Source organism: Entelurus aequoreus, linkage group LG25, assembly GCF_033978785.1.
Source record: "Entelurus aequoreus isolate RoL-2023_Sb linkage group LG25, RoL_Eaeq_v1.1, whole genome shotgun sequence".
NCBI lineage: Eukaryota > Metazoa > Chordata > Actinopteri > Syngnathiformes > Syngnathidae > Entelurus > Entelurus aequoreus.
The window spans coordinates 5,990,383-6,013,612 of NC_084755.1; the positions used below are offsets into that span (position 1 = coordinate 5,990,383).

The 23,230-nt window shown below is 38.9% G+C and overlaps 1 protein-coding gene and 1 long non-coding RNA gene across 3 annotated transcripts in view; one reads left to right on the plus strand and one right to left on the minus strand.

The window, feature by feature from the left end:
• LOC133642359 (uncharacterized) overlaps nt 1–23,230 on the minus strand; it is a 41,806-nt gene that overhangs the window by 11,051 nt on the left and 7,525 nt on the right. The window lies entirely within an intron of this gene.
• On the plus strand, nt 1,882–17,746 carry LOC133642697 (transcription factor SOX-10-like). Of its 2 annotated transcripts, XM_062037051.1 has the most exons (5): nt 1,882–2,010; nt 14,214–15,023; nt 15,689–15,957; nt 16,065–16,190; nt 16,251–17,746. In XM_062037051.1, exons 2-5 carry the CDS (start codon nt 14,596–14,598, stop codon nt 16,835–16,837), a joined length of 1,410 nt encoding a protein of 469 aa, XP_061893035.1. In that variant the 5' UTR covers nt 1,882–2,010; nt 14,214–14,595; the 3' UTR covers nt 16,838–17,746. The 2 variants fall into 2 exon arrangements, with proteins under 2 accessions (XP_061893035.1, XP_061893034.1); XM_062037050.1 differs by having other exon boundaries at nt 16,065–17,746.

Consider the following 23,230-nt stretch of genomic DNA (forward strand, 5'->3'; position numbering starts at 1 on the left):
CATTTCTAATTGTTTTTGGGAAACTGTGGACGTCGTGTCCTCCCGACCAAAGAGGAAAAGAACCATCCGGACTGTTCTAGAGTCAAAGTGTAAAAGGCAGCAGAAATCCGTAGGAAAAGAACCATCCGGATTGTTCTAGGGTGAAAGTGTAAAAGGCAGCATGTGTGATGGTATGGGGGTGTATTAGTGGCCAAGACATGGGTAACTTACACATCTGTGAAGGCACCATTAATGCTGAAAGGCAGTGGTCCCCAACCTTTATTTTTTTATTATTATTATTTTTTCATAAAGAAATACAATCATGTGTGCTTACGGACTGTATCCCTGCAGACTGTATTGATATATATTGATATATAATGTATATATTGTGTTTTTATGTTGATTTAATTTAAAAAATAAAAATAAAAATACAAATATTTTTTTTATTTCTTGTGCGGCCCGGTACCAATCGGTCCGCGGACCGGGCCCGGTGGTTGGGGACCACTGCTGAAAGGTACATACAGCTTTTGGAGCAACATATGTTGCCATGCAAGCAACGTTACCATGGACGCCCCTGCTTATTTCAGCAAGACAATGCCAACTTCACAGTAAAAGAGTGCGGGTACTAGACTGGCCTGCCTGTAGTCCGGACATTGAAAATGTGTGGAGGCTAAAATATGAGAAGGGAGACTGTTGAACAACTTAAGCTGTACATCAAGCAAGAATGGGAAAGAATTCCACTTCAAAAATGTGTCTCCTCAGTTCCCAAACCTTTACTGAGTGTTGTTAAAAGGAAAGGCCATGTAACACACTGGTAAAAATGCTTTTTTTGCAATGTGTTGCTGCCATTCAATTCTAAGTTTATGATTATTTACAAAAAACAACAAAGTTTGTCAGTGTGAACATGAAATATCTTGTCTTTGCAGTCTATTCAATTAAATATAAGTTGAACAGGATTTGTTGTATTCTCTTTTTATTTACCTTTTACACAACGTGACAACTTTGTTTGTAGTTTAAATTGACAAAAGTGTTTTATTCGGCAATAATGTTCAACAAAGGACACTTGTTACATATGTTTAGCTTGTGTGGTATAGTGTGCTTAGCTGCTGTGTAGCTGCTACGAGTTTAAATTGACAAATGTGTTTTATTTGGCAATATTATTCAACAAAAGACACTTATTATATATGTTTAGCTTGTGTGCTATAGTGTGCTTAGCTGCTGTGTAGCTGCTACGAGTTTAAATTGACAAATGTGTTTTATTTGGCAATATTATTCAACAAAAGACACTTATTATATATGTTTAGCTTGTGTGCTATAGTGTGCTTAGCTGATGTGTAGCTGCTACGAGTTTAAATTGACAAATGTGTTTTATTTGGCAATATTATTCAACAAAAGACACTTATTATATATGTTTAGCTTGTGTGCTATAGTGTGCTTAGCTGCTGTGTAGCTGCTATGAGTTTAAATTGACAAATGTGTTTTATTTGGCAATATTATTCAACAAAAGACACTTATTATATATGTTTAGCTTGTGTGCTATGGTGTGCTTAGCTGATGTGTAGCTGCTAGCTCCTAGTGGCCTATAGCCTAGCATGTTTACCTTTTGAAAAGGACTAAAATAGAATAAAAGACCAACATTGTGTGCCTATTTAGTTCTTGTATCGCAGAGCTTTGGTGCAAGTTGATATCATCCGATACTTCTTGTTGAGCTGATATATCGGAGCGATATCAGTATGAGATGGGGTGGTCCTCCGTGTTTAGGGCTGCACTACGCACATCATCGGGCATGAGAAGGCGTGTTTTGTTAAAGGGCAAATAGGATCAGGTTTGCTGTTCCTTTAAGATTTCACCTCCCTGCTGGGACTTTTCTCTTTTTTCCCCCCGCTGAGGGCCTCATACAAGGAGCCCTTTAAGGGCCGCTGCAGCCACACAGAGCCTGCATTCATCTGAGGGCTGGGAGGGGAGGCCTGCACTCACACTTTGGGAACAACTTCAACATTCTGACGCTCCAAACTTTTCCTCTCTGCTGAAGTAAGAACTTTTTTCTCCTCTTCTTACTTTGTCTGCTTCTTTTTTTTTAAAGATAAACTTCTGTGTTCATGTTAGCACTTTATTGACGCTCGCTTGTTGACTGCAGTGTTTGTTATGTCGTCGCTCAGAAGAACAACAACTTTGACCTCGTCGGCACATTTTCCAGTCTGGGTGATGATTCTAGTTCTAGTTCTAGTTCTAGTTGATTTTTATCTTACGGGGAAATTTAGAAACTCTTTTTTTTCCCCAATTGCAAGATTTTTTGATTTTTTTTTCATCAATTTAATTGAATTGATGTGTTTATGGTGATGTCAAGTTTGACTTCAAATGGCTGTTAAATGACCATATCTGAGTTATTGTGCGGAAATAAGTACAAAAGTACACTTTATTCACTAATTGTGTTCCGAAAGAGGTCAGTTCAAATAGAAACATACACTTTATTATTATTAAAATGTTCAAATTCTATGATTTGGTGCAGTTACACACAATTATGCACAAAGCTAGTCAAGAATGTACAACCTTAAGGGAAAATAAAGAACCTCCAACATTTGTATGCACGTACAACATTCCAAACCTTTAGTATGTGGAATTAAATTATGGAATTAATATAGAATAGAATAGAGTTTTATTGTCACTATTACAGTGAACAGGTTCAAAGAACCTGAGCTACTGTGTAGAAATATGGGGAAATAATTACAAAAGTACACTTCATTCATTAACGGTGTTACCAAAAAGATCAGTTAGAATAATACATCATGTTGGATATAGAGAACATACAAACCCTTTATTTATTGAATCAAAAATACTGAAATTCCACGACATAGTGAATTTGCAAACAGCTAAAATTATACACAAAGCAAACTATAACCTGCTAGCCAAGAATATACAACAATTCTTCTCAAAAAAAGAGGAGAAATATAATCTTAGAGAAAAACGTAATTTAAAACATTTGTTTGCACATACAACACTTTAGACCTTCAGTATATCAATATGTGGAATTAAATGATGGAATGGATTAAGCAAAGCAATCAAACAATGTACTAATATGATCCACTTCAAGAAACTCTTCAAACTTAAAGTGTTTACAAAGTACAAAGAAGAAGAACCATGACAAACATTCTCAATTTATTTCATCCATCCATTCATTCATTCTTAAAGTAATCTTACTTATCTCATCATATGAAATATGACTTACTTCACCAATTATTATTATTAAATTCTTACTATTATTTATTTATTTATTTTTATTGTGATTACTTATGGAGTTTATTGTGAAAAAATTGTGAACAGGAAGTGACCAAAAAGTTTTGCAACTGTTATGTAAAGAAAAGGGGTAGGATTAAATAAGCTCTGCTTCTTCCTACTCCTTTTCGAACATGTTGAAAAGAAACTGGAAATTGTGATGTATCATGTTGTATGCACGCATGTTCCAAATAAACTCAAACTCAAACTCAAAGAACAACGAAATTGGAGCAGATCCCCTAAGGTGTTTACACAATCATTTAGTCATATAAATAGTAAAAAAAGATAAAAAAGAAAATATGTATCTATATATATATATATGTACATGCACATATCCATACATATGCATATATATATACATATACACATACAACATTATTGCACATTATAGTCCGAACAAATAAAAAGACATGACACATGAGGACGAGATAATATGATCCCGTTAAAAAAAAAACGGTTCTAACTCAAAATCAGGCATGTGATTTGACCACAATGAAAAAGACTGAAAAAAATTTCCGGGGGTCTGGGCGACGAAGGCGGTGCCCTGGTGGGGGGACAAGAGGGGCAACGCCCCCCGAAGCTCCTGGTTTTTCACCAATTTAACATGCTAAAATGAACAAAGACAGCACCATTTGAAGAAAATATTTGAGTGTTTAAAGACATGAAAACATAATTAATAGAACATACATAACCCAATCACTGTATATGGTTCAGTCCCAACAGTATTTAGTCACTAATATTTACATCTTGTGTCCACAGGTGTCACATTGATCAGTGATATTATCTACACTTTATTTACAGTATTACCACATGACTTCAGTTCCCTTCACACATGAGCTTCCTCGGAGAGCTCCAACATGAGCCTTCCTTGCACATTTCTGAGCAGCCTGCATTTTCCTTTTGGTCTCTGCTTCTGTAGCTTCTTTTTTGGATTTTTGGATAAATATAACAAAATACCAAATGTAAACATTTCATTCTTTTCGCCAAAATAGGATATAAATTTATGAAAATAATTAAGCATGTTTAGTATTGTTTACTCCTATTTGAAAGTAGGAAATAATAATAATGTGAGGACACTGACATATTGCATGAAACAAGTGTGGAAATATTGACCTTCAAGATTGTTACACCACTGACAATAGTTTCAACAGACTACATAAGAACTTAATATTACAAAATAGTATTATATGCAAATTTATTTCAAATAAATTGTTAACTGGAATCAATAATGCGACTCTTTGAATTTCTGTCATTTCATAATATATTTTCATGTGGCTTTTTATTTTTAGAAAAACCCATTTATATTTCGCAAAGCAATAATTGGTTGATATTTAAAACAAACATGCGTATTTCGCAAGCAAATATTTTTTAGCTGACCTCATTATTAACAACCCTGTCTGCAACTGAAGTGGGCGGATCTTTCCTCTCCATGTCTACGGCAGTTGTCCATGTAAACAAAAGATGAAGTCTGTAAGGTTTGCTCACTTTGGGTTGACATCCAAAAGTACCAGCTAGTTAAAAGTTAGTTTTCCTTGCTTCAAGTTGTTTTATATGTTTTTGGCATTTCGCATGTACTTCCAAAGCCTTGAAACCTGGTGATCCATAGTCAATATTATCATGACACCACGTGCACTAAACCTTTCCGGGACCATCGATTTTCCGAATAAAATCACCGAACAAAGTCGTAACTTCCTTCTTCCCAACAGTATCAGTGATTTCCCTTTCCATCCAGTCCCATCCAAACTTATTTTTGACATGTTTATCAATTTCTTTCACTCGTAAAGCGTCCTTTCTCTCGAGAACCGACATTGTTTACATATGGAAAATGGCCGTAGTAACCATTATGAATGATGACGTTATTAACCTCATCATTCATAACAGATGTCCTGATTGGTCACAAGGAACATATCGACCAATCAACTACGGCGTAATATAAACTACGTCTCGGAAAAAAAACGGAAAAACGGGAGATATATATATTTTTTCCCCGAGATTAAAAAAGACGGAATTCCGACTTTAGACGGAAAAATCACATGCCTGCAAAATGCTCACAAAGTACAAGGAGGAAGAATTCTGCTTACTTTAAAAAAAAAAAAAAATTTTAAAACAAAAAACTGAGATATTATTAATTTCATTTGTGAATTGTTGTGTTTGGAATGTATTATTTGTAAACTGTGCTACAAATTCAGAACGGGGAGCGAATACGTGTTGGAAGTTAAAATGTGCAAGGTTAAGTAAGCTTTGCTTCTTCCTACTTCTTTTCAAACATGTTGTAATAAGATATTAAAATACGTGTAATATGTGACGGAGTGCATTGGAATTGTGTTCATGTTCAACTCAAAGTAACATGAAAAGGCCCACAATATTTAGAATAGAATGGACTTTATTGTCATTATATTTGCATATAACGAGATTAAGGACTCCAATTTAAGGTGCGGTAGTGGAAACAAATATGGAATAAAAATAAATCACATAGGTAATAAAGATAAAAAAATAAGAATTGAAATAAACAGACTACAAATTTGGACCTAAATGCAATTTTATTGTCCGTTTCTTATTGTTATTGTTATTCAGGAAGGTTTTAAAATTGTTGCGGGTCACTTGAATGCATCACGTTCATCTGCTCAAAGCAGTTTTAGCTCAGGGGCCGTACTTATCAAGCTTCTTAGAATGACTCCTAAGAAGTCTGCTAAGAGTTGACTTAAGAGTAAATAAATTCTTGGCTGAAAGCTGCACTTAAAAGTTAGTTATCAAGCGTCTTACTCACACTTTCAGCGAAGTGTAGGACTGAATCTTAAGTGTCACACTCAGAGCTGAATTACGACATTACTATGTGCCGTAAATGGAATTTTAGGTGACGTCATTTCTGTGTCCATAGAAATGACCAATCATGGAAGGGAATCCCTTGTCTAAGAATAAAGAAATATCTTGGAAATATTTAAGTGGACAATGGGAGTGTATATTTTGACAATAAACTACAAAATAATACAAAACAAACTAGTCCCCGCCGGCACTCACGCTACCACTCCCTCTCTTCTCTCGCCCACACACTCACTGACGTCACTCACCTCACGGCCACACACATACGCTACTGTCATAACATTTTCTTTCCAATTCATTAATTAGGCAACTAATTTGAAACTGGTGTGGGTGGCTCTATATATACTAGCCCACTGCAGACACATGCAGAAATCAACAAGGAATCGAAAAGTATTAAATCTGTGACAAAAATAATATCCGCTCTGTCTAAACGATACCGTTTGATCAGCTGCTCGTCATCAAAAAAAACAACAACATCCTTCCGTTCCCTGAACGTTCGCGCACGTCTCTCTCGCCTCAGTGCCATCCCCTGCTGGCAACTCCTAACCACTTAAGACACCTCTGAAGGTCTCTTAAATATCGTGGAGAGTAGGAGTGATTCTTAGACTTAAGAACGTTGATAAAAAGCTTTTATTCTTAAGTTTGAGAGTAGGACTAAATTTCGCAAATTCTCAGGACTTAAGTGTAAAATGGCACTCTAAGAAGCTTGATAAGTACGGCCCCTGATTTCTAACATTTGCCAGTTTGTGTCTTCTCGCTCACGTCTGCCCTCCGACCCGATCCCCGAGCAGACCACCACCCGAGTCCACGGTTAGGCCACAGCAGCACGTGCACTCAAAACTAATGTTGGGATTCATCTGAAGATGAACGTGACTCATGTTTTGTGCGATTAATCACAGGAGTTAACTCCTTATTTTTGACAGCATTATTTTAAATACGGTACATAACTTGGTTTAAAGTGCATTGAAGTTGGGTGTCCTGCGTGCGGCTCACAGCTCATTGTCCGCAGTCTAAAAAATACCGTCGCCAAAAAAGTGCAATAAAAGAGCAAAAAGGTATAAAAAAAAAAAGTTCTAATGTTGACACTACAATAGAATAGAATAGAATAGAATGGACTTTATTGTCAATATATTTGCATATAACGAGATTAAGGACTCCAACTTAAGGTGTGGTAGTGGGAACAAATATGGGGTAAAAATAAATGACACAACAGGTAATAAAGAAAAAACTAACAATTGAAATAAACAGACTACTATCCAATAAAAATAATAAGCAATCCTGTACAATATATAAAATACTATAGAAATACAAAATACTGTACAATATCCAGAACAAGACAAGAGTAATAAATAACAATCAGTGTATTGCACTGGAAGGGTAATATTGCACATATTGTAGAAGGGTGAATTATTATTATTATTATAAGTTACAGTTCAAAACAAACGTGTGATGCAAGGAGGGTTTTTTTTCCATATAGCTTCATGCTTCTCAAGAACGATACCGATGTTTATTATTATTATTATCTATTATGCTGGCTGTTTAGGTGGCTGATAAGGTTTGATGTGTTGATGTTTTTAGCATGCAAAAGCGTCTTGGACTGAAACAATGACAAAGTCCCAAAGGATCGCCGCCATGTTTGTTTACAAAGAGCTCCGGGGAAGTTTACGGCATTAGTCGGAGAAAAGGAGCGTCAACCGAACGCCATGAATAATCTTGCATCCTTTAAGCCACACCCGCTACATTTTAGAAGGAAAATATATATATATTCCATATATTAGCCACACTGGACTATATATACCTTGTGAAATGAGTTATTTACACAGAAATATTTAGTAAATGTTTATTTACATACCTTCATTTCATTAATTAAGGTATGTAAGGCCTTTTTTAAATTTTCCTGAGGGAACTCTCCTGAAGGAATCAATAAAGTACTTTCTATCCATCTAATTGTTTCCAAACGGTGTCTGTAACACGGCAGTAAAACGGCTGATCAAACAAAACAGAAGTCATGGTCATGAACCCACTAGCTGCACAAGCTAGCTCTCCAATCAGCTAAACAGACTCAATAACTCCACGCTGACGTTTTGCTGACTTTACAACAATAGAAAAAGAATGTCATTGTAAGTTAACAATACTAACACAGACACTGGTAAACCTGTTAGCATATAAGCTAATGCTAACGACGCTAGCTTGATTACACTACGAAAACACTCCTACAGACATCACACATGGGACGCTTTAGTAAGTAAGAATAGTTTTAGTTATATTGTAAAACTTACAAACGTTGCTTGGACTGAAGAATGAAGAATCCACACGAGTAGAAATGCTATGGAAGATTTTACTTCCGGTTTGAAGCATTAAAACAGGAAGTACATTTTCAACTCGCAACACCTGCAGTGAAGCAAACTCATCCAAAAGATGGCGGAATAGCACAAACAATAACACACAATTTCAGTGTTTCCGATTGTGTTTAATAAAAACTATTGCTCGCTAAACATTGTAGCCAATAGCGAAGAAAAATCCATAAATTAACTGCACTGTTTTATAAGCTGCAGGGTTCAAAGCGTAGGAAAAAAAGTAGAGGTTTATATTCCAGAATTTACAGGATTAGCATTACATCGGTGGTTCATTTTTATTTTATTTTTTATTAGTGTGTTTTCTTGTTTATTTTATTTTTTTAACGAATTGCATTATGGCCGTAAGTGAAGAAAAATCCACTAATTAGCTGCTCAGTCTTACAAGCCGCGGGGTTTAAAGTGCAGGAAAAAAGTTGCGTTTTATAATCCGGAATTTATGGACTATGAGAATTTTCAGACACAGTGTTACTGTTCAAACTGTGTGGAATGTTACAGTGGCCAAACATATTAAATGCACTTGTTAAATGAAACCTCTGTCTTGTTTTTTAATGAATACTTAGGCCTACTATGCTACTGTATTTTCATTTATTGTATTTTATTGGCGAGCCGAGTGTTTTCTGAGGTGCTTCTTGGTGGGAAAAGTTGAACAACCGTTTATTTAATGGCTTGAAATGGCGCTTTTGGGAGGTTTGACGATACCGTGCGTGTTCCTGATATCGCCGGGTAATCAAATGTTCCTTTAAGAAGAGGATCCCAGGTACCAAAACGAGCAGAACACGGGAAGTGTAGTGGTCTCCTCGCCATGCAGGGAAGTGTAGTGGTCTCCTCGCCATGCAGGGAAGTTTAGTGGTCTCCTCGCCATGCAGAGTAGGGGTTGTGTACTGAAGGGCGAGGTCAAACTCTCAGCAGGAAAGTGAAAAACACGGGAGTTGATGAAGTTGGCTAAACAAAGCGCCGAGTTGTGCGAGGCTGATTGACGGCACGTTAGTGGGCGGGGAACCCGCGACACGCTGTCGACTGGACGGTCGTGGCAGGGAGGCTAATTGCCGCGGCAACAAGCGCACCGTGTCCCATCACAGCGGCCACTGAGAGCCATATATTTCCACAGCCGGCCGGTGTTTATCCAAGACGCGCAGCGTAAATCCCAGCTCTGTGCTGCTGTGGTCTCACCTTCTTCCAACACCCGCTCTCCTGGTCTCACCTCCTTCCAACACCCGCTCTCCTGGGACCTCACATGTGCTGCTGTGGTCTCACCTCCTTCCAACACCCGCTCTCCTGGGACCTCACATGTGCTGCTGTGGTCTCACCTTCTTCCAACACCCGCTCTCCTGGTCTCACCTCCTTCCAACACCCGCTCTCCTGGTCTCACCTCCTTCCAACACCCGCTCTCCTGGGACCTCACAATAACTGCCAGCTCTTCAACAGCAGAGGCTTATTTTGGGGGCGTGTACGCAATGTGCATTAACACTAGGGGGCGTGTACGCAATGTGCATTAACACTAGGGGGCGTGTACGCAATGTGCATTAACACTAGGGGGCGTGTACGCAATGTGCGTTAACACTAGGGGGCGTGTACGCAATGTGCGTTAACACTAGGGGGCGTGTACGCAATGTGCGTTAACACTAGGGGGCGTGTACGCAATGTGCGTTAACACTAGGGGGCGTGTACGCAATGTGCGTTAACACTAGGGGGCGTGTACGCAATGTGCGTTAACACTAGGGGGCGTGTACGCAATGTGCATTAACACTAGGGGGCGTGTACGCAATGTGCGTTAACACTAGGGGGCGTGTACGTAATGTGCGTTAACACTAGGGGGCGTGTACGCAATGTGCGTTAACACTAGGGGGTGTGTACGCAATGTGCATTAACACTAGGGGGCGTGTACGCAATGTGCATTAACACTAGGGGGCGTGTACGCAATGTGCATTAACACTAGGGGGCGTGTACGCAATGTGCATTAACACTAGGGGGCGTGTACGCTAAGTGCATTAACACTAGGGGGCGTGTACGCAATGTGCATTAACACTAGGGGGCGTGTACGCAATGTGAATTAACACTAGGGGGCGTGTACGCAATGTGCATTAACACTAGGGGGCGTGTACGCAATGTGCATTAACACTAGGGGGCGTGTACGCAATGTGCATTAACACTAGGGGGCGTGTACACAATGTGCATTAACACTAGGGGGCGTGTACGCAATGTGCGTTAACACTAGGGGGCGTGTACGCAATGTGCATTAACACTAGGGGGCGTGTACGCAATGTGCATTAACACTAATTGTTGCAATTTTCACTTTGAAATGCTCAGTATATATATTTTATTGTACTGTCCTAAAACTTCTGCTCAGTGGTGCACAAAGGTGGCTAGGGATGTAACCATTACCATTACTGGCCATACAGCAATAGATTATGTCTATTACCTCACACCTTCTATGTTTGCTGCTTCTCTTTGTTTATAATGTCTATTTTCTGATGGATTTACTCTCTATTTTATGCTGCAACTGTTACATAAACCGCATTTTTCGGAGTATAAGTCGCTCCGGAGTATAAGTCGCACCGGCCGAAAATGCATAATAAAGAAGGGAAAAAACATATATAAGTCGCACTAGAGCAGGAGTCACCAACGTGGTGCCCGTAAGGACCAGATGAGTAGCCCGCTGGCCTGTTCTAAAAATAGCTCAAATAGCAGCACTTACCAGTGAGCTGCCTCTATTTTTTACATTTTATTTATTTACTAGCAAGCTGGTCTCGCTTTGCTCGACATTTTTAATTCTAAGAGAGACAAAACTCAAATAGAATTTGAAAATCCAAGAAAATATTTTAAAGACTTGGTCTTCATTTGTTTAAATAAATTCATAATTTTTTTGACTTTGCTTCTTATAACTTTCAGAAAGACAATTTTAGAGAAAAAACACATATACCTTTTTACCTTTTAAATTCCTTCCTCTTCTTTCCTGACAATTTAAATGAATGTTCAAGTAAATGTATTTTTTTTTATTGTAAACAATAATAAATACATTTTAATTTAATTCTTGATTTTAGCTTCTGTTTTTCGACAAAGAATATTTGTGAAATATTTCTTCAAACTTATGATTAAAATTTTAAAAAAATATTCTGGCAATTCTAGAAAATCTGTAGAATCAAATTTAAATCTTATTTCAAAGTCTTTTGAATTTCTTTTAAAATTTTTGTTCTGGAAAATCTAGAAGAAATAATGATTTGTCTTTGTTAGAAATATAGCTTGGTCCAATTTGTTATATATTCTAACAAAGTGCAGATTGGATTTTAACCTATTTAAAACATGTCATCAAAATTCTAAAATTAATCTTAATCAGGAAAAATTACTAATGATGTTCCGTAAATAATTTTTTTAATTTTTTCAAAAAGATTCGAATTAGCTAGTTTTTCTCTTCTTTTTTTCGGTTGAATTTTGAATTTTAAAGAATCGAAATTGAAGATAAACTATGTTTCAAAATTTAATTGTCATTTTTTTCGTGTTTTCTCCTCTTTTAAACCGTTCAATTAAGTGTAAATATCATTAATTATTAATAATAACATAGAGTTAAAGGTAAATTGAGCAAATTGGCTATTTCTGGCAATTTATCAAACTGGTAGCCCTTCGCATTAATCAGTACCCAAGAAGTAGCTCTTGCTTTCAAAAAGGTTGGTGACCCCTGCACTGGAGTATAAGTCGCATTTTTGGGGGAAATGTATTTGATAAAAGCCAACAGCAAGAATAGACATTTGAAAGACAATTTAAAATGTCTAAAGAATAGTGAACAACAGGCTGAATAAGTGTACGTTATATGAGGCATAAATAACCAACTGGTATGTTAACGTAACATATTATGGTAAGAGTCATTCAAATAACTATAACATATAGAACATGCTATACGTTTACCAAACAATCTGTCACTCCTAATCGCTAAATCCCATGAAATCTTATACGTCTAGTCTCTTACGTGAATGACATCAATAATATTATTTGATATTTTACGCTAATGTGTTAATCATTTCACACATAAGTCGCTCCTGAGTATAAGTCGCACCCAAACTATGAAAAAAACTGCGACTTATAGTCTGAAAAATACGGTACTATAATATTGTACATGGTAATTGTTATATATTGTATATATGATATCAAAATATAATATATCATATCAGTATATATCCTATACTGTACATATATTATGTAAATATTATGTATATATGTTATATTTTATATGGCTTTTAGTCTATTTTATATCTGCCTTGTCCTTTCCATCTTTTCCACCATTTGTAACTGAGCTACTGTGTGGAACAATTTCCCTTGTGGATCATTAAAGTTTGTCTAAATCTTACCGTATTTCCAGACTATAGATTGCACCGGTATATAAGCCACACCCACTAAATGTTAGAAGAAAAATACATGTTCCATATATTAGCCGCAGATATAAATGTTGCGAAATGACTTATTTACACAGAAATATTATATCAATGTTTATTTACATACCTACTATAAGGTGTCTGTAACACGGCAGTAAAACGGCTGATCAAACAAAACAGAAGTCAGTTACCATGAATTGATAAACGTGGACCCCGACTTAAACAAGTTGAAAAACTTATTGGGGTGTTACCATTTAGTGGTCAATTGTACGGAATATGTACTGTACTGTGCAATCTACTAATACAAGTTTCAATCAATCAGTCAATGATCATGGACCCACTAGCTGCGCAAGCTAGCTCTCCAATCAGCTAAACAGACTCAATAACTCCACACTGACGTTTTGCTGAATTTACTGAGGAATTGGTGAAAGTGAAACAATACAAAAAGAATGCCATTGTAAGTTAATAATACTAACACAGACACTTGTAAACCTGTTAGCATATTAGCTAATGCTAACGACGCTAGCTTGATTACATTACGATAGCAGGTACAAATATGCCTGAAAACACTCCTACAGACATCACACAGGGGACACTTTAGGAAGTAAGAATAGTTTTAGTTATATTGTAAAACTGACAAACGTTGCTTGGACTGATGAATGAAGAATCCAAACGAGTAGAAACGCTATGGAGGATGTTACTCCCGTTTCAAAGCATTAAAACAGGAAGTACATTTTCAAACCCGCGGCACCTGCAGTGAGCAAACTGGTCCAAAAGACGGCACCACAGCACAAACAACAACGACACACCTTTTTAGTGTTTCTGCTTGTTTTTAATTAAAACTGTTTAACATAAAACATTATGGCCTTCAGCGAAGGAAAATCCATAAATTACCCGCACCGTTTTATAAACCGCTAGCTTCAAAGCGTAGCTCATAATACGGAATTTACGATACCTGTATAATGATAAACCGTGCTAAAATTCCAGACAATTACTATTATCATTTACGTTTTTTGTTATTGTAAAAGCGGGATTCCTTAGCACGTGTTGAACAACCTAAGGATTCTTCTAATTTCCCAGAGCATGCTAATTGCTAGCTAGCCTAAATGCGAGCATAAACACAGAACACATTAAGGTTGTGAAAATAAAACTTGGTTAAAAGATTTCCGTGTGTGTATAAGTGCTTTTTAAGCACACTCAACAATATCTGTGAGAAAAATGATAACCGTGATCATTTTGGTCAAAATGTACGGATCGATACTGAAACATTGATACCACTGATACCAGATTTTTATGCTCTAATTCTCAAATAAAAATATGGATACTTCGGGGGGGCCCGCCCCACTATCTGAGAAGTACTGCCCTAAAGGTACAATGATGAATTCTTTCTATTTCAATGAGTTCTTCTCTGCTGTTTCAGGTCCGACTAGCTGGATTTCCGTCGCGGGACACACCGGCAAAAGAAACACGGGGCGGGTTTCAGACCAGCGGGCGCAGTTGGTGCACACAGCCGTGTTTTAGCAGGGAAACTGGGGTCCAAGGTGCGCACTGAGCCGCCTATGATACCAACCACACGGATGGAAAGAACTTTGATGTTCAACCCTCACAGAGTTTTACAAAGGAGACTGAGAGTAGAGACAGATTGGCAGTTTATATTATAATTTAGCAGAGTTGAAAAGATCCGATACACCGACAGCCGTCAGCCCAAAACCGCATAACCGTAGGGACAAAAAGGAACAGGGAGAGTTTTAGGAACAGGTCTAGCACCCTCTGCACACCTGGCAGCGAGCGGGTGCGTGAAGATGTCCAGAGAGGAGCACAGCTTGTCAGACGTCGAGCTCAGTCCGAGCGTGTCGGACGACAGTCGTTCCCGATCGCCCGGCCGCTCTTCCGCCGCAACCGGCAGGGGCGAGTCGCCTCTTCGCAGGCGACGGCTGCCGGCGGGCGCGGACAACGGAGCGGGCGAGAACCCCGCCGAGAAATCCGACGAGGAGGACGAGCGCTTCACGGCGGGTATCCGTGACGCCGTGAGCCAGGTGCTCAACTGCTACGACTGGACGCTGGTACCCGTGCCCGTGCGCGTCAACAGCGGGAGCAAGAGCAAGCCGCACGTCAAGAGACCCATGAACGCCTTCATGGTATGGGCACAGGCGGCCAGGAGGAAACTGGCAGACCAGCACCCGCACTTGCACAACGCAGAGCTCAGCAAAACCCTGGGGAAGCTTTGGAGGTGAGACAAGTGGTCATCATGCCGACTACAGGGCACATTACGGAACCCACTTGATACCGGCAACAAAAAAACTGTAGATTTTGTGGGCAGTTCAATCGCCAGAATTTTACAGTGAAATTTGTTGGTTACGCCAACTGATTGTAAATTTTAAAACGCTTTCACTCCTATTTTTACGGTAAAATTCTGGTGTCTGAGCAGTACGTTTATTATCGTAAGATCCACGGTTGTTGTTTGCACAGTGCTATACTGTAAATTGAAAAATGGTACCAAAAACTTTGCCGACTGAGGTGACCGTTTTGCCCGTAAACTCCACGATTGTTGTTTTTACGGTGCATTACTGTAAATGGAAAATTGGTAACACAATTATTTTTAACTGTATAATTCTGGTGACTGAGGTGACAGTTTTTTACCGTAAAATTTACAGTAGTTTTTGCCATGAATTACTCAAAATTGCAAAATGGTACGACTGTTATTTTAACAGGAACATTTTTCCGACCGAGCTGGCAGTTTTTCCCGTAAACTATAAACTAAACAACTAGATAGTTGTTTTTACCCTGCATTACTGTAAATGGAAAATCGGTACCATTATTAATACTAACACAGAACACTGAGGGTGTGAATCATTTCTACCAACAACACTCATGACAGAGTCTTTCTCATTCGAGGCTTCTCAACGAGAGTGATAAGCGACCGTTCATCGAGGAGGCAGAGAGACTGAGGAAGCAGCACAAGAAGGACTATCCTGACTACAAATATCAGCCACGACGCCGCAAGAACGGAAAGATGGGTTCCGGGTCAGGAAGTGATGCCGACGGCCATTCGGAGGGTGAGATCAGGCACAGCCAACCCATCTACAATGGCCTCCATCTGGATGTGGCCCTCGCAAGGGGAGCCAGGTCCCCTCCGGCAGATAGGCACCACCCACACGCTGCAGGTGGGCTGCCGGCTCCCTCGACCCAACCGACTTGTATTCCGTCAAAGTGTTTCATTTAGTTTATCTAAATTTGGTTGCCCTGACCATGGTCTCTTATGTCTCTACAGGTCAGAGCCATAGTCCACCTACACCCCCAACCACACCCAAGACCGAGCCCCAGTCTGGGAAGGCCGGGGATGGCAAGAGGGCCTTTGGCAATAGTGTGATCTCCCGTGGCCCGATGGGAGCAGAAGGTAGTTCAGGTGCCACAGGGCCTGTGAAGCCTCATATTGACTTTGGCAATGTCGACATAGGTGAGATGAGCAGCGAGGTGATTGAGCCTTTTGATGTCAACGAGTTTGACCAGTACCTACCCCCCAATGGTCACCCAGGGGTCGGACAGATCGCAGGGTCAGGAGCCGCCACGCCTGCCACAACCGCATCCCAATACCCGTACGGAATCTCCTCAGCTCTGGCAGCGGCCAGTGGACACTCGGCAGCCTGGCTGTCCAAGCAACAGCTGCAACACCACAGCTCCCCTTCCAGCTCAGACCCCTCCAAAGCCCAGATCAAGAGCGAGGCCGTATGTGCTGGTGGTCACTTTTCAGAGGCAGATTCAGCCGGTTCTCATGTCACCTACGCCCCGCTGAGCCTCCCTCACTACAGCTCTGCCTTCCCCTCCCTGGCCGCAAGGGCTCAGTTTGCCGAGTACGCCGACCAACAAGCGTCAGGGTCCTACTACGCTCACTCCAGCCAGGCAGGGTTATACTCCACCTTCTCCTACATGGGGACCACCCAAAGGCCCCTGTACACTGCCATCAGTGACCCGGCCAGTGTGCCGCAGTCACACAGCCCCACACACTGGGAGCAGCCGGTCTACACGACACTGTCGCGGCCATGACAGACAACAAAACCAGAGGGCACTGGTGCAGGTCCGGCTCCCACGCCCAACCCGAGAAGCAACAGCCGTGTTGGGGTTGAAATTGGTCTGGGCCAAGGGGATTGGGCTGGCACCAGGGGAGGCGGCAGGGAGGAAACCCCGCTCTGCTCTCACCCGGATGCAGAAATGCTGTCGCAGGTGAAGGATGAGTTTGGAGAATGGTACTTTTGAGGCGGATTACTTTGGTGGCAGAAACATCCGCCCTGGCATGTACCAGATTACATTTTCAGCAAGTGTCTACCGCTCCGAACACAACAAACAGCAGCGATTGAGGTTTATGCTTAGGTGATTCTAGGCTTCACCAGGACAATCATGCTGTCCAACACCCTTCGAAGAAAGAGAAAAAACTAAACCAGTTTCTCATGGTTCACGCTGTGAGAAGGTGTCATTTTTAAAACCTTGACTCATCGTTCAACATGTTTGATTGTTTGGATGATGTACAAGAAGAATGGAGTGCCAAAGTCTTGCTGGCTCATTCAGAACTCGGGCGCAAGTAAGCGGTCATCCAGCAGACGTTGGTCTTTCAGCAAACCGTCACGCTAGCGGTGTCGCTTTAATCGGCACATTTGTTCCTGTTCCTGTTCCTTCTTGTTTTTTGTGTGCGCTTTCTCCACTCTGAATAAGCATAAGGAGCATTTTACTTCCGTACTTACCCTTTAATAAGTATACTACGTACACCGATCATTGTACACCATGTACTTACGTAGTTCCTAAGGACGATCATTGTACACTGTGTACTTAGTTCCTAAGGACGATCATTGTATACCGTGTACTTAGTTCCTAAGAACGATCATTATACACCGTGTACTTAGTTCCTAAGGACGATCATTGTACACTGTGTACTTTGTTCCTAAGGACGATCATTGTACACTTTGTACTTAGTTCCTAAGGACGATCATTGTACACCGTGTACTTAGTTCCTAAGGACGATCATTGTACACTGTGTACTTAGTTCCTAAGGACGATCATTGTACACCGTGTACTTAGTTCCTAAGGACGATCATTGTACACCGTGTACTTAGTTCCTAAGGACGATCATTGTATACCATGTACTTAGTTCCTAAGAACGATCATTGTATACCATGTACTTAGTTCCTAAGAACGATCATTGTATACCGTGTACCAAGTTCCTAAGAACGATCATTGTATTTATCTGCTTCCTCTTCTTTCTTTTTTAATCGTTTGTCCCTCTCTTTCCGCTACGTAGCCAAGATTAGGGCTGGGCGATACGACTGAAAACTGTATCACGATATTTGTGTTTTATATCGGTGATTATAGATAATTATTGATATTTTTATGACCTATCGAAAATAACTTCTTTTTTTTGACACTGAATTTATGTAACTGATTTTTTTGCGTTTGGATTTTGTAAACTGACATTTTTTTTTACAATCCAATATCATTGAAACAAACAAAGTTCTGTGTATAAAAATTCAGTGTAAAAAAAAAAATTAAATGTAAAAAAAATTCAGTGTATATAAATGTTTAAAAAAATTCAGTATAAAATAATTTAGTGTAAAAAAAATCTGTTTCAACATTCAGTGTAAAATAAATAAATTCAGTGTAAAAAAATTCAGTGTGTAAAAAGTTCAGTGTAAAAAAATTCAGTATAAAAACATTTAGTGTAAAAAATTCAGTGTTTCAGAATTCATTGTAAAATAAATAAATAAAATCAGTGTAAAAAAAATTCAGAGCATAAAAATGTTGTGTAAAAAATTCAGTGTTTTAAAATTTAGTGTATAAAAATTCAGTGCTGAAAAATTTGCTGCTCCAAAAAGCAAAACTCACTTCCGGTAAATTAGGGCTGACGCAATGGATCCTGTCTCAGAATCAGCCAATGAGGTGTCAAGTTTGCAGTAACTGCCTTTTTTATGCCAGACCCGTGTCACGTGACTTCAAACTGGACACCTCATTGGCTGGTGAAATTGTCAGCATAATTTGATGTAAAAAAAAAAAAATGTAGTTCACAAAATTGTAACCTAAAATAATCAGTTACATAAATTCAATGTAAAAAAAAAAAAAAAGCCTTCATAATGAAGACACAAATCAACCTTCATATTCGGGGTGCATCCATCACCATTTGGGGCGTGTCATACGGATTCGGACCAGCGACAAAATACTCTCTTTGGATTGCGAAGTTAAAAAAAATCAAAAAAATCCACGATGACTGTTGAGTTTATACAATGTACAAATACTACTTCTTTGTAACATGACCAAAGCTTTGACACCAAAACGGGTTTTATGATAAATATGTAACAGTGTTCTAGGATAAATATGTAACAGTATGATAAATATGTAACAGTGTTCTAGGATAAATATGACAGTGTTCTAGGATAAATATGTAACAGTATAATAAATATGTAACAGTGTACTATGATGAATATGTAAGAAAGAAACGTCTGAAACAGCGATTTCTCCCAACGTGACATTCCAAGCTACCTTGGCTAAACGACGTATTAGACTAGCTTTTTGTAAAGACGTAATCACAAAGATTGTCACTCTACACGAGCACCAATTCCACACGCTACCTTTATCATCTTTTATTTTGCGTCTCGTGGAAGTGGGCCGTCTTCTGTGACCACTGAGAGTAGTGAAATGTCACAACTTTCACGTCACATTAAGTAGGATTCGTGTTAAAATAAATATTAACTGTGCCTTAGCATTTATTCTTGTTTGTCACACATTAATCACACAACATAACATCCACTCATGTATCACGTACTACTTCATACACTATGTTGTTTTATTCATCTCCAAAAACACTTTTATTTGAGCTTCTTTTACTTTGAAAAACCCTCACATGCCGTATATTATATCATAATAATAATGCCTTATCCAGACATCCTGCTGCATGCAGCCCTGCCACAATAAAAGGCTTTGTATGTGTGTACTGTTCATACTGTACATGCAAATTATGTTATGTACTATTCATACTGTACATGCAAATTATGTTATTATGTACTATTCATACTGTACATGCAAATTATGTTATGTACTATTCATACTGTACATGCAAATTATGTTATGTACTATTCATACTGTACATGCAAATTATGTTATGTACTATTCATACTGTACATGCAAATTATGTTATGTACTATTCATACTGTACATGCAAATTATGCCTTTTCAGCACATTTTCACTAAAACAGCAGAATGTACTCAACTTGTGAGGATGCTTCATGAATAAATCCTTTATCCTTACAACATGGCGGCCTCTTTTTTTATGCTTCCTTCCTCCAACATTCACAAAACTTACGTGTGTGTGTGTGTGTGTGTGTGTGTGTGTGTGTGTGTGTGTGTGTGTGTGTGTGTGTGTGTGTGTGTGAGGAATATGCAACATTTGTGTGTGTCTGTGTGTGTGTGTGTGTGTGAGAGGAATATGCAACATTTGTGTGTGTGTGTGTGTGTGAGGAATATGCAACATTTGTGTGTGTGTGTGTGTGTGAGGAATATGCAATATGTGTGTGTGTGAGAGGAATATGCAACATTTGTGTGTGTGTGTGTGTGTGAGGAATATGCAACATGTGTGTGTGTGAGAGGAATATGCAACATTTGTGTGTGTGTGTGTGTGAGAGGAATATGCAACATTTGTGTGTGTGTGTGTGTGTGTGTGTGTGTGTGTGTGTGTGTGTGTGTGTGTGTGTGTGTGTGTGTGTGTGTGTGTGTGTGTGTGTGTGTGTGTGTGTGTGTGTGTGTGTGTGTGTGTGTGTGACAGAGGAATATGCACTTTTTTAGGGATGTCCGATAATGGCTTTTTGCCGATATCCGATATTCCGATATTGTCCAACTCTTTAATTACCGATACCGATATCAACGATACCGATATCAACGATACCGATATCAACCGATATATACAGTCGTGGAATTAACACATTGTTATGCCTAATTTGGACAACCAGGTATGGTGAAGATAAGGTACTTTTAAAAAAAAATAATAAAATAAGATAACTAAATTAAAAACATTTTCTTGAATAAAAAAGAAAGTAAAACAATATAAAAACGGTTACATAGAAACTAGTAATTAATGAAAATGAGTAAAAGTAACTGTTAAAGGTCAGTACTATTAGTGGAGCAGCAGCACGCACAATCATGTGTGCTTACGGACTGTATCCCTTGCAGACTGTATTGATATATATTGATATATAATGTAGGAAGCAGAATATTGATAACAGAAAGAAATGGGGGAAGGGAGGTTTTTTGGGTTGGTGCACTAATTGTCAGTGTATCTTGTGTTTTTTATGTTGATTTAATTAAAATAAAAATAAAATAAAAATTAAAAAAAAACGATACAGATAATAAAAAAAACGATACCGATAATTTCCGATATTACATTTTAACGCATTTATCGGCCGATAATATCGGCAGGCCGATATTATCGGACATCCCTAATTGTGATCGGCATAGCTTTTAATCTGTGTCAGCATTGTCACTATCAGTACGATACATTAGAGGAGGGCGATACATTGGTAGTGTTGATACCAAGAGTAGTATCAGCATATGATCCATACAAGATTATGTAATAAAAGAAAATAAGGAATAAGTCAAATAAGGTTTTGATATTGTTCAACAGTCAATAGAAATAGACTGAAAAGTCGGTATGGTATCAGAGTTGGTATTGGCCAATGTGACTCTGCGTGTAAGTGTGTGTTGTGTGAAGACAAAGCAGGCCATTGAAGGCGAGCTGGGGGCGGAGCAGGAGAGAAAGAAGGCGATGGAACCTCACAAAGAGACTCTCATCCCGCCCGTCACCCCTCCCCCACAAACTCATCCGCTGCGTCCATGCCGTCCATTAAGGAAGTTCACCAGCCAGAATGTCCCGTATCGTCAAAATGAGAGCTCAGACTATATTACCAGTATCGGGTTTTTTTAAAAGCTGATATTAATATCGGCTAATATACAGCATTAGGGCGAGGGTTGGCAACCTGGGGCTCTTTAGCGCCACCCTAGTGGATCCCTGGAGCTTTTTAAAAAATGTATGAAAATGGAAAAAGATGGAAAATATACATTTTGTGTTTTATTCATGTTTGTGTAGGAGGACAAACATGACACAAACCTAAACATGACACAAACCTCCCACTCTTTACGTTAAACATGCTTCACTTCACTTTGTCCTGACAGATTCAGCGGTCCTTGAACTCACCGTAGTTTGTTTACATGTCAAGTTAAAGTAGCAATGATAGTCACACACACACACACGAGGTGTGGCGAAATTATTATCTGCATTTGACCCATCCCCCTTGTTCACCCCCTGGGAGGTGAGGGGAGCAGCGGGCAGCAGCGGTGGCCACGCCCGGGAATCATTTTTGGTGATTTAACCCCCAATTCCAAGCCTTGATGCTGAGTGCCAAGCAGGGAGGAAATGGCTCCCATTTTTATAGTCTTTGGTACGATTGTAGCTGAGATAGGCTCCAGCGCCCCCCGCGACACTGAAGGGAATAAGCGGTAGAAAATGGATGGATGGATGGTATGACTCGACCAACTTTCTCCGACGCTGCCACAGAAAGACGTGTTCTATGCCACTCCTACTTTGTCTCATTTTGTCCACCAAACTTTTTATGCTGTGCGTGAATGCACAAAAGCGCCTTATTGCAGGTCAACTTGCCAAGGGACATGTAAGCAAATATTAACATTGCTGTATGTATACTTTTGACCCTCACATTTTCAGTAGAGCCATAATAAATTCATAAAAGAAGCAAACTTCATGAATGTTTTTTGTGACCAACAAGTATGTGCTCCAATCACTACATCACAACACAATAAGAGTTGCAGAAATGATTGGAAAGTCAAGACAGCCATGACATGATGTTCTTTACACGTGTATGTACACTTTTGACCACCACTGTATATACACACATATACATACATATATAGACTAGGGCTGCAACTAACGATTAATTTGATAATCGATTAATCTGTCGATTATTACTTCGATTAATCGATTAATAATCGGATAAAAGAGACAAACTACATTTCTATCCTTTCCAGTAATTTATTGAAAAAAAACAGCATACTGGCACCATACTTATTTTGATTATTGTTTCTCAGCTGTTTGTACATGTTGCAGCTTATAAATAAAGGTTTATTTTTAAAAAATAAAAATAAAAATTAAAAAATTTTTTTTTTTTTTTAAAAAAGCCTCTGCGCATGCGCATAGCATAGATCCAACGAATCGATGACTAAATTAATCGGCAACTATTTTTATAATCGATTTTAATCGATTAGTTTTTGCAGCCCTAATATAGACAAAGTATAATATATACATATGTATATTTATAAACAAACGTGTGTATATATATATATATATATATATATATATATATATATATATATATATATATATATATATATATA